The sequence below is a fragment of the Pleurodeles waltl genome, chromosome 2_1 (genome assembly GCF_031143425.1).
Source record: "Pleurodeles waltl isolate 20211129_DDA chromosome 2_1, aPleWal1.hap1.20221129, whole genome shotgun sequence".
NCBI classification, from domain to species: Eukaryota; Metazoa; Chordata; class Amphibia; order Caudata; family Salamandridae; genus Pleurodeles; species Pleurodeles waltl.
This window is the reverse complement of record NC_090438.1, coordinates 279245808-279257968: the sequence shown is the minus strand read 5'-3', so window position 1 is coordinate 279257968 and position 12161 is coordinate 279245808. Positions and strand designations below refer to the sequence as shown.

Here is a 12161-nt window from a genome sequence, read left to right as displayed (position 1 = left end):
TAGGCTTCAATGGAGAAGGGGGTGCCCCGGTTCCAGTCTGCCAGCAGGTAAGTACCCGCGTCTTCGGAGGGCAGACCAGGGGGGTTTTGTAGGGCACCGGGGGGGACACAAGCTCACACAAAAAGTACACCCTCAGCGGCACTGGGGCGGCCGGGTGCATTGTGCAAACACGCGTCGGGTTTTCAATAGGTTTCAATGAGAGACCAAGGGGTCTCTTCAGCGATGCAGGGAGGCAAGGGGGGGGCTCCTCGGGGTAGCCACCTCCTGGGCAAGGGAGAGGGCCTCCTGGGGGTCACTCCTGCACTGGAGTTCCGATCCTTCAGGTGCTGGGGGCTGCGGGTGCAGGGTCTTTTCCAGCCGTCAGGATTTTAGAGTCAGGCAGTCACGGTCAGGGGGAGCCTCGGGATTCCCTCTGCAGGCGTCGCTGTGGGGGCTCAGGGGGGACAACTTTGGTTACTCACAGTCTCGGAGTCGCCGGAGGGTCCTCCCTGAGGTGTTGGTTCTCCACCAGTCGAGTCGGGGTCGCCGGGTGCAGTGTTGCAAGTCTCACGCTTCTTGCGGGGATTGCAGGGGTCTTTAAATCTGCTCCTCTGGAAACAAAGTTGCAGTCTTTGTTGAACAGGGCCGCTGTTCTCTGGAGTTTCTTGGTCTTTTGGAAGCAGGGCAGTCCTCTGAGGATTCAGAGGTCGCTGGTCCCAGGGAAAGCGTCGCTGGAGCAGTTTTCTTCTGAAGAAGGGAGACAGGCCGGTAGGGCTGGGGCCAAAGCAGTTGGTGTCTTCTTCTTCTCTGCCGGGGTTTTTCAGCTCAGCAGTCCTCTTCTTCGTAAGTTGCCGGAATCTGAGTTCCTAGGTTCTGGGGAGCCCCTAAATACTGAATTTAGGGGTGTGTTTAGGTCTGGGAGGGCAGTAGCCAATGGCTACTGTCCTTGAGGGTGGGTACACCCTCTTTGTGCCTCCTCCCTGAGGGGAGGGGGGCACATCCCTATTCCTATTGGGGGAATCCTCCTTCTACAAGATGGAGTATTTCTAAAAGTCAGAGTCACCTCAGCTCAGGACACCTTAGGGGCTGTCCTGACTGGCCAGTGGGGGCTGGGTCCAGGGGGCGGGCATCTCCACTAGCTGGAGTGCCCTGGGGCATTGTAACACGAACCTTGAGCCTTTGAAGCTCACTGCTAGGTGTTACAGTTCCTGCAGGGGGGAGGTGTGAAGCACCTCCACCCAGAGCAGGCTTTGTTTCTGTCCTCAGAGAGAGAGCACAAAGGCTCTCACCGCATGGGGTCAGAAACTCGTCTCTCAGCAGCAGGCTGGCAGAGACCAGTCAGTTCTGCACTGAACAATTGGGTAAAATACAGGGGGCATCTCTAAGATGCCCTCTGTGTGCATTTTTTAATAAATCCAACACTGGCATCAGTGTGGGTTTATTATTCTGAGAAGTTTGATACTAAACTTCCCAGTATTCAGTGTAGCCATTATGGAGCAGTGGAGTTCGTTTTTGACAGACTCCCAGACCATATACTCTTATGGCTACCCTGCACTTACAATGTCTAAGGTTTTGCTTAGACACTGTAGGGGCATAGTGCTCATGCACATATGCCCTCACCTGTGGTATAGTGCACCCTGCCTTAGGGCTGTAAGGCCTACTAGAGGGGTACTTACCTATGCCACAGGCAGTGTGAGGTTGGCATGGCACCCTGAGGGGAGTGCCATGTCGACTTAGTCATTTTCTCCCCACCAGCACACACCAGCTGGCAAGCAGTGTGTCTGTGCTGAGTGAGTGGTCCCTAGGGTGGCACAAGTCATGCTGCAGCCCTTAGAGACCTTCCCTGGCATCAGGGCCCTTGGTACCAGGGGTACCAGTTACAAGGGACTTACCTGGGTGCCAGGGCTGTGCCAATTGTGGAGACAATGGTACATTTTAGGTGAAAGAACACTGGTGCTGGGGCCTGGTTAGCAGGGTCCCAGCACATTTCTCAGTCAAGTCAGCATCAGTATCAGGCAAAAAGTGGGGGGTAACTGCAACAGGGAGCCATTTCTTTACAATGTAACTTTCTCAATTCGAGTACAGAGTGATAACATCTAAATTTTAAACAGAATCAACGGGATAGAGTGTTACCCCAGCTCCTTAGGCCACCACTTGGGTGTACAATCTACCTACCTTCAGTTTCTCAGTTTCTCAGTTTTGTTTTACTTTAATTTCAAGCAATTAGAAGACATCCAATCCACCACTGGCTTAAATTAATTTCCAGTGCTGCTTTATGCATTGTCACAACTCCCATCCAGTCCAACTACTGCCTTAGTGTCGTCTGAGTAGCACAGGCAGTACAGCTGATGGTCCTTAATGAGTTTAATCAGAGGAAAAACATATAGATCAAATAGGGTTGAACTAAGAGACAAACCCATTTGAATACCCCCCTTGAAAGATTTGCATAGTGATCTGAATGATGATGAACACTGCTTGACTCCTTCCATTAAGAAATTAGTGTAATGAATCTAATGTGAGCCCTCTAACTCTAATTTCAGCCAGTCTGTTTAACAACAAATCATGATAAAGGTAGTGGAAAGGAGTGAGGACCACCACACCTCCTTGGTCAGGTGGCTTGCACAGTTTATTTTATCCTGTTGAACAGTGCAACTTCAGTGCCATGATATATCTGAAAATGATTGAGAAGAAAATTATTCAAGAAAAAAATCTTTCAACAGTTTGTTAACAATTTATTCTGCGAATTTTGCAAAAGTAACAAATAAATGTGCCAATAGTTGCATAGTGATGCAGAGTCTGAAGTTGTCTTTTTAGCAGCGGACCTACACTTCCATATAGATTTGAAAGGCTTGAATAAATGAGAGATCCTGATATGAGGTGTCATCAGATGAAAACCTGAGTCTTTTGCTCATCTGATGACACCTCACCAAATAGTTTTAAAACTTGCAGTGCCTTGTCTATAGTAATGGTGCTGAATTCAGATAGACATTCAATTGGATTAGTATGAACTTCAGTTGACATTGACGCCAGGCTATCAGCGGTGGTAACTGATCGCTGGATGTCCTGGATCTCTTTAACAAAGAAACTGAAAAACAAATCTTACATAGATCTTTTAAATGCAGTACAACAGAATGGAGACTGTTACTATTAGAAGTAGAAAATCATTTAACTATTTAAATAAATTCCCAAGAAGCATTATTGCTTGAGAGGATGCAATTAGCATAGTTATCTGAGCTAGTTTGCTTCAGCTGTTCCCTATAAACTTTAGGCCTTTCATTATATTTCATTTTGTCTTCCATAGAATATTTTTTATTCCACTTTCTTTCCAAGGCTTCATAGATGTGTTTTCCTTTAACAAATGTACTAGAAGACCATGGGGCCGATGGGGACCTATGATGGGAGGTAGTAGTGACTATCTCAGCTACTGCTTCTAATAGAAATGCACTCCAAGCATTAACGTGTATGTTCTTCCCCTGGTTGTTATTATCTAAGTTACACAATCTATTTTTTTAGCTAAGAACCAATTTTGCCAGAGGAGCTGTTTCTAAGTGCACTTTTAGCAGTAGATGGCAAACATGTAGCACTGAACCTGATGTCCAGATCATCAAATTTAACCTCAAACATGAGTGCCAAATTGTCTGACCAAACAACAGACACATCTTTTATATCTAGAGTGAGGTTACCGGAAACAAATACTGTTTATTGATACCTCCTGCAGTATGAGTGAGTGGTATAGAAACTAGTTGAGTGCGTCCCAAGGATGTACATGTGGAAGGTAAGTTCAAAGAAGCAGATGAGGAATGGAGATCAACCCAGTAATTGAATTCCCCTAACAAATACATTTGGATGAGTCTAAAGCTAATGAAGAAATATATTTTGCACAAGTCTAGCAAAATTCAACTTTTTGGGGATGGTAAAGCAGAGTACCAAACAAGGTTACCGAAGCAGTGATGGAATAGGAAAAGGGTGATTTTTCTGGATAGGGAAATACCTCCTTTTCTAAGAGTGTTACTTTTATCTGTTCTCTGTAAATACCTGCAGTGCTACCTCCAGGTTTACTGATATGTTCCAAATAGAGTATGTTATAACCCTGTGGCTGTCAGGAATATAACTGGGCCAGAAGTGTCCTTGCGTCATATAGATGAGGTATAATTTAGTTATTGAACAATGGTTATGTAGCAGGGTTGCAAGCAGCTGACCCTTGCGTATCATGGATGGTCTTATATTTAGTGACACCATATTGGCCCCTAATAGGAATTCTGTTGAGAAGGAAACTGAGCTTCTCTGTATCCTCAAATAAAGATAACCTGATAAGGGAGTGATTATCCATGACTGGTTAAAACAATCTACAGTAATATTCAGTAGAGGTTGAGTTGCCCCTACAGAATAGTCAGCAAGGTAAAACCTTTGACCCATACTCACATCTGCAGGAGCTAGATGGGTTAACTCTGCTCTAGATAAAATCCTTCTACTGGATAAAAAACACGCAAAGATTCTGGCCGGGTCCAGGGCTTAACTTTGGGTTTTGATGTGCCATTGGCTCACCTGCTGCATGTTGTTGCATGCAGGTGATTTATATACGCCGGCCCAAACTGCACATGGAGTCAGCTGCTAGAGTACAATCCTGAAAATTAAAAAATAAATGGCCACACAACCTGAGACATCAAGCTGCTCACAAAGTGAAAAGAAAATCTGCTTCCTAATAAAAGGGGAGACTTGCAGGGGACCTGGCTTTAAAAGAGTTTCCTGACCATCCCTTGGTTGGTCATGGAGGGAAGCATGCATTTCCTGGTAAGCTTCCTTTCTCTTCCACAGGAAATTTTACTTATTTGTTTTTATTTTTAATATGGTTCTTCAAGATGCCAGGCAGGTATCTTCTGATAGCCTTCCTTTTTATTCCACAGACCAGTGTAATTGATTTTTAGAAGGGAGTAAAGCAGGAGGTGTTAAGGTTGTTGTTGTCGTGGTGGAAGGCAGACATATTCTGACAAAGTTTCTTCATCTTCCACAGAATGAGTCTCCACTGAATGCTAACTACTGGCATGGGTACATTTGAAAACAAGCATTGGTAAAGGCAGCACGCCGTTTGGCAAAGGCAGCACGCCGTTTGGCTTTGTCATTATTTGTTTCATTTGTTTTATTTTTTGGGAAGCTGCAATGTCATCTCCAAAGCAAAGAAAGAAAACATTAGCTAAAAGCCTAAATATTTTTTGTCTCAGAAAAAACCCATCCAGTGCTAGACCATGGTCTTAATCATACTAATTTTGTCAGAGGATGTGCTCGTTGTGATAGAGCAAAATACCGTCACTCACAATTAAATCAGCCAGTGGCTGTATAGGGCTGACGCGTAGCTCCAGTCTGTATGCCATAGTGGGTGGGGAAAATGTGAATAACTCAACAGCAAATCAATAGATGAAAAGGGCTGGCAATGAAAGCTGCAATAAAAAAGTATAATTTGTATATTACCTAGTGGGATCGCCACTGGGCAGTTAGTTAGGATCATGTTTCCATAGGAAAAGCATTTTTTGTGTTGATAATAACTTCGGCGCCATTTGACGAATCTCCACAAAACTTTCCAAAAAGTGCAACCTTTTGACTAGTTTGTGCATGTAACTTTTTTTGGTGATCTGCCAAGTAGGGGCGGAGAAAAAAAAAGGGGGGGGGGCTGGTCCCAAACGTGTTTTCCCCATTTCTTCTTCAATAGGAACTTTGGACACAGCTACAGCCCTAACTGCTGAACTGATTTACAGCAAATTTGGCAGAAACCTAGACCTTGGTCCAAAAAGAGTGCTTTTTGTGCTTTGGTGTAAATCTGTTCAGTAGTTTTGGAGAAATTAAGGTTAAAAGATGTGGATATATCATGCCATGAATGATCCGTGGAGCCGAAAGATCTCATCATGAGATGTGATTGTCTGCCACCTCCTCAAACAGAAAGTGGTGGCAGCCAACTTAGGACTCTGGACTGAGTCCCCTGTCCTAACAAAGCACAAAAAAGGCATAGGGTGCAGGGTACAGATACCCTAGCCCCCTAGGCATGCTGGTAGAGTCCCAGAGGAATCCTGCCTTGGGCCAAAAACATTTCCTTTTAAATTGCAGCTAATTCCCAGAAGATTTAGGAATCTCTGACAATTTTTGTTTTTGTTTAGAGTGCTGGCTCCTGCACTTGTTTTAGTAACACCCCACATTCCCTCAAGGCTGGCTCACAGGCTGTGTCCTGGGGAACCCACCCTGAGACACAGTAGTTTCTCTGCCCCCACCGGCGTGGGCATGTAACCATGTGTTTGATCTCATCTGGCAGGAGCAATCTCCCACCAAACAGGAGGAAACACAAAGGTCCTGATTTAGATCATAGTGGATGGAATACTCCATCACAAACAATACGGATATCCCGTCTTCCGGATTACGATCTCCATTGAATATAAGGGGCTTGTCATATGGCAGACGGGATATCCCCGCTGCCAAAATCTAAATCAGGCATAAAGTCTGCTCCCAGCAGACGGGGCTTTAAAAACACCCCTGTTGGCTGGGAGCAGACTTGTGATCTGTTGCTCTGCCTGCACTGATGCCGGCAGGGAAACAGAACCCGTATTGCCCCTGTCTGAAGAGAACAGCATAACTAGCTCCTCCCTGTGGGTGGGAACAATGCTAACTGGAGCCACAAGGGCACTGGGGCTCCCCAGACAGCCTCCAGGATGTGTTTAGTGAATGCCCCGGGGCTTGACCCCCACCCCTTTTTTATAGGCTTTGGCCCTGGGGCACACATCACTAATATAGAAATATATACATTTTTAATAATATATATAATTTTACTAAAACCAAAACGGCTTGGCTAACACCAGACTTAAAAAGACTTTCACAGTGCATTGATTACAATATAACTCTCAAACCTCTAAACATTTTAGTTATCCACCACACCCTAGTAGAGTTTTACTAAACTAACGAATCTTGTTTTTGGACCCCTTTTACACAGCCGTTGCTTGACGGACCACCCCAAAAATTACCATTCACTAACTAGACAAAAAGCAGCTTTTTTGGAAAGTATTGTGGAGATTCGTCAAACGGCTCCAAAGTTATTAGCAACACAAAAAAGGCATTTACTATGGAAACGCGATCCTAACTATAATACTATAATATAATAATTAGTCTGGACTTTTTAGATTGCCACTGCACCTTAGTAGAGTTTTTCTAAGATAATGAACCTGCAGTATGTAGGGGGCAGTTAGAATACTCAACAGTAATTGCATTTTTCTGACGGATAACTTTTTCTCAGGACGTTTTTCTCATCCACTGTCCTCTCATCTTGAAATGCTCACTGCTTCCAGACATCTTCTTGGTAATAATGTTTTAAGGAATTCAGTAAACACAGCTCGCTCTGCCCTCTTTGCAATCAAGTCTCATGACGTGATCACACAAGGGTTTATTTCTGAGCAGCGCAGTCACTACCTGGCAATGTAGTTTGAGTATTAACATTCTCATTGGGATTGCTAGGCCTTTCGTGGCATTTATTAGATGGGGGATCTGAGGGGGGTATAGTGCAACCTTCAAAAATGTGTTTATGGTCCGGTAAATACCTATGTTTGTTCAACAAGCAAATCTTTAAACAACTTTTGGCCACAGAATACCTTTCTTATAAAGGCATCTCTAGTCAGAATTGCGTAAGTTAATATTGTTTAATTTTCCATTTTTCCCAAGGTGGAATATGTATTTACAGATAAAACAGGAACCCTTACAGAAAACAGCATGGAGTTCATTGAGTGTTGCATTGATGGACTCAAATATAACCAGCAGTTTTCAGAAGCTGACGGATTTCTAGACGTTGATGGACAAATTGGATTTTATAGAAAAGATCAGAAGGTAAATGTGTGTGCGATGCATTTTTGTTGGAATTTGTAGGCATTTGAAAGAGAAATTTCTACAAGTGCACCTTTGACTCAATGAAGTGAATTGAATTCCGGCGCTCGTTACAGTTTGTGTACAAACTGTAAATGTCTAAATTGATATGTGTAGCTTATATTCTTTATAACATAGGGAGAAACCTGCACATCAGCTTGACCTAATCTCAATGTCTGCAGTGAAATGAACTCCCTAAGATGGTACTGTATGCCTGAAATATGTTTGTGCCTCTTTTGCTATACATCCTTCCCCCCTTGATGAACAGATCTTGTACAAAGATCGGGCAGGGTAAAGATGAATAAGCAGTAGATCATCTTTGTAGTCTTACACCGTTAAACAAACTCCTTTTGAGTCTTTCGCTCCCATGTTTGTTTCACTTGTATCAACTTCTACTTTTTGTCGTTTTGAAGAAAAAAAGTTCTTAAGCAGGAATCATCTGATGCCTAGATGTTGCATGGAGATTGATGATGTGGATAGCGTAGGGGGAATATGGAGGAGCGTAGGAGGAAATATGAACAGTACTGCATTGGTTCGAAAGTCCAGAAAGAAGATCTCCCTAGTTATTGCCTCCATATATAACAATTGGTCTGGTACTTTTTTTGAATGGGGACAGAAGAGGGAGGAACACATTCTTTAGATATATATGTTTAGGTTTTTGAGGTACTGGGCTCTGCATTGCATTATAGCGTATAAACTTCAGTTAAAATGGAGGAGAGTATGGAAAAGTGATACTGAAATGAGAAATTGTGGAGCAGTAGACTCAAAAAAATAGAGATACATGGTATTGAGCAAGTCAGTGGCCTGGTAGAGGTGGAAGTTTGAAGTGGAAGTAGAGGTCAAAGCCTAGCGGATTATATCTAAACTCCCTTAGCTCCTGGATTTAAGTATTCTGTTATATTGTATTAAAGAATGTTAGAAGGCTCATTGTAAGAATCTTGTTAAGAGGTTTAGTGCAGAAATTCCACTCACCGACAGTTGATGCGGCTAGCTGGTGGGGAAGGACTGCATGGAGTCATCTGGTTTACAATAAAGCCAAACTTTAGCAACAAAGTACTGTTGGAGATATTTCTGCATTGCAAAACTTATTTGACGACGAGTCACCAGTTCACTCTCAAAGACGGTGGGCGGTCCAAAGAACCTACGTTCATCGTAAGCGAATCGATATATGTACAGTAGAATTTTCTACCTGCACGTCTCTAAGCGTAAAGTGAATGTTTCTGGGCAATGGGCTGTTTTTTTTTCGACTTATACAGCCAGAGGGTAATCGGGGTTGCGAGCCGTAAAATTGTAAAACTGTAATAAAATTATATACGCGCACGCGCTTTTGTCAAGGCTGTCACTCGCGCTGCTTCAAATGCGCGTCGTCTGTTACTGGGACAACAGTTCAGGCCAGCTTGCATTCGTGCTGATATAAATGCACGCAATACGTTACTCTGGAAATGCGTACCACTATTCAGAAAAAGAAAAAAGGAAACCTGACAGTACCTTTAGTTCAGGTTGCCTCAGGCAGTGCAAACCGAGTGAACACGTTTTATGCAGTGCAGGCTGAGAGAATTCTTTGCACTCTATGAAGACATAATCAACAGAGTGAAGGGACAAGTTGCTGGCTGGCTTGTATAATCAAAATTGAGAAAAGACTATAGTCCAATCATCCTACCATATTATAAATGGAGGGAATCCTGTAAATGTATTTTCTCAATTTGTTTGATTGTATTGTGAAACTATACAAACAAACAAAAATGAACACCTCAGCTATAATTCCACCACCAGTGTTTTTGAAAGATATTGGTGCACCACCAATTGAATGGGAGGAGTGGTTTGACATGTTTGAAAATTATCTAGAGGCACTAGATGGTCATAGCTTCAGACCTACATGTAAAAAAGCTATTTTGTTGAGTGTATCGGGTAAAGAAGGCCAACATGTGTTCAGATACTTACCAGTTGCCACCAATGATGATAGAACTCAGATTGAAGATGTCTACAAAGAAGCAGAATTAAGACTAAAAAAAGGTTTGCGAAAGATACCAATGTAGCAATGTGTAAATACAAGTTTTACATGCAACCACAGAAGATGGAAGAATCTATTGATGATTTTGTATCTGGATTGAGAAAGTTGTCCACTAAATGTCAGTTTGGTGGGATGACTGCCAAACTAATTCATGATCAATTTATTGTAAAGTGCAAAAGCAAGAAGACACAGGAAAGGTTATGGGCAACGAAAAATCCAACACTTAAAGATGCTCTAGAAATTGCTAAGATGGTGGAGCAATCAGAATTTTACATCAAGGATATGGGAGAAAAAGACATAAGCAAAAAAGTTACATTTGTAGAGAGAAATAGTCCTCTGAGATTCCACCTTCCATGGGACGCAGTCTGGTAAACAAGTCAACGAGTGGTTACAAGTCTAGCAGTAAAGCATGTTTCAGATGCAGCAATAGTTTCCACAATGCAGATTTCAGAGGGTGTAGTGCCATAGGAAAAGATTGTGAGAAATGTGGGCATAAAGGACATTTTGCAAGAGTATGTAGAGCCTATGCCCAATTGAAGGTGTCAATTGTACAAGAAGAACACAACTCTGGCAATTGTGCAGGGTACGATGGAGAAGACACAATTTTGTATGTGGAAGATTCACACTCTGTCGCAGGAAGATTAGTTAGACCAAAAACTAATTTTGTAATCAAAGAAAAAGTTGTACAACTCAAGGTTGATTCAGATTCTTTATATACTATTATACCTAGGAGCATGTTAAGACGTGAATAGCCTGAAGTTTGCTTATTGCCGAAAGACATAAACCTTGGTGGTTACCAAGAAGAAAAAATTGACTTAATTGGGTACATGATAGCAAGAATAGAATTTCATGGTAGGTCTGTGGTAGGGAAAATCTATGTAGCAGAATCTGGACCTCTAATTGTAGGTTGGCAACATCAGTATGATCTTCACATTGTTATTAATCCCAGAACTCCTAACCAGGTTATAGTTATTGAAGAAATGGCTATTAAAGAGGTCCTTGATGGAGCAAAAGATGTGTTTTCTGAGGATCTTGGTGAATTAAAAGGCTATGTGCATAAAATAGTAGTACAAAAAGATGCAGTACCTGTACAACATACTCTAAGGAAAGTACCAGTGGTTGTGAGAGGAGAGGTGAAGAACATAATCAAAGATATGGTGTCCAAGGGGATTATTGAGCCCGTGAAAAGTTCTGAATGGATTTCTCTAGTTCTTATTACAAAAAAATCTGATGGCAGTCTGATTTTGTGTGGCCTTACGCAGTGTGAATTGTAGAGTAGTAACTGACAGTTTTCCACTACTGAATATCAATGAAATGATGATATTGCTTAAGGGTAGACTTTTTTTTTTTTAGTAAACTTGGCTTGAAGATAGTGTATCTCCAAATCAAATTACACCAGGAATCAAAAAAACTACGGAAGGTATATTTCAATTTAACAGGATGCCTTTCCGGTTATCATCAGCTGCAAGTGTTTTTCAGAGAATGATGGCGGATATTTTCAAGGATGTGAGCAATGTCCTATATATTTAGGACGATATCTTGGTATTTGGAGAAACCATAGAAAGTCATAATGTTGCATTGAAACAGGTCTTGGATAGATTCATAGCTGCAGGTTTAACACTCAGGAAACAAAAATTTAATTTTTTGGTAAAAGAAATTGAGTATCTAGGTTATACACTCTCAAAGGAGGGAGTAAAACCAAAGAAAGACTTGTTGAAATCTATTAAAGATGCCCAAGTTCCAAGTAATAAGGATCAGTTAAGATCATTTATGGGTCTTATTGAATATTACACAACCTTGCAGACAAAACTCAAATTTTAAAGAAGTTGTTAAAAAAATAGTAGTTTTGTGTGGGGTGAGAAACAAATGTTGAGCTTTAATACCATAAAAGATGAATTGTGTAATGCTAAAGTTTTAACCTCATTTGATGTAAGACTTAAAACTATCATCATAGTAGATGCAAATGCTGTAGGTGTGGGGGCGGTTTTGACTCAATCCAATACTGGAGAGGAGAGAATGGTGGCATTTGCGTCAAGGTCTATCACCTCTAGTGAAATAAATTACTCTGTTATCGAGAGAGAAGCTTTAGCTGCTGCATGGGCGTTGGAATATTTTTGTTTATACATTTGGGTTGTACCCATAACAATACGCACAGACCACAAGCCTTTGCTTAAAGTATTCACACTAGGTGGAGCAGGAAAAGGTTATGCAAGACTGGCAAGATTAGCTGCTCGTCTTATTTACGTATACAGTGGAATATATTCCAGGGGTGGCGCAATGT

General features: G+C 42.1%; 1 protein-coding gene across 4 annotated transcripts in view; it reads left to right on the top strand.

Annotated features, from left to right (window-relative positions):
- The window catches only part of ATP11C (ATPase phospholipid transporting 11C), a 589522-nt gene that overhangs the window by 387758 nt on the left and 189603 nt on the right, over positions 1 to 12161 (top strand). For all 4 annotated transcript variants that reach the window (XM_069212455.1, XM_069212454.1, XM_069212452.1 and 1 more), the window contains exon 13: positions 7672 to 7833. In XM_069212455.1, coding sequence (XP_069068556.1) covers positions 7672 to 7833 — 162 coding nt within the window. The remainder of the gene's footprint in view (positions 1 to 7671; positions 7834 to 12161) is intronic.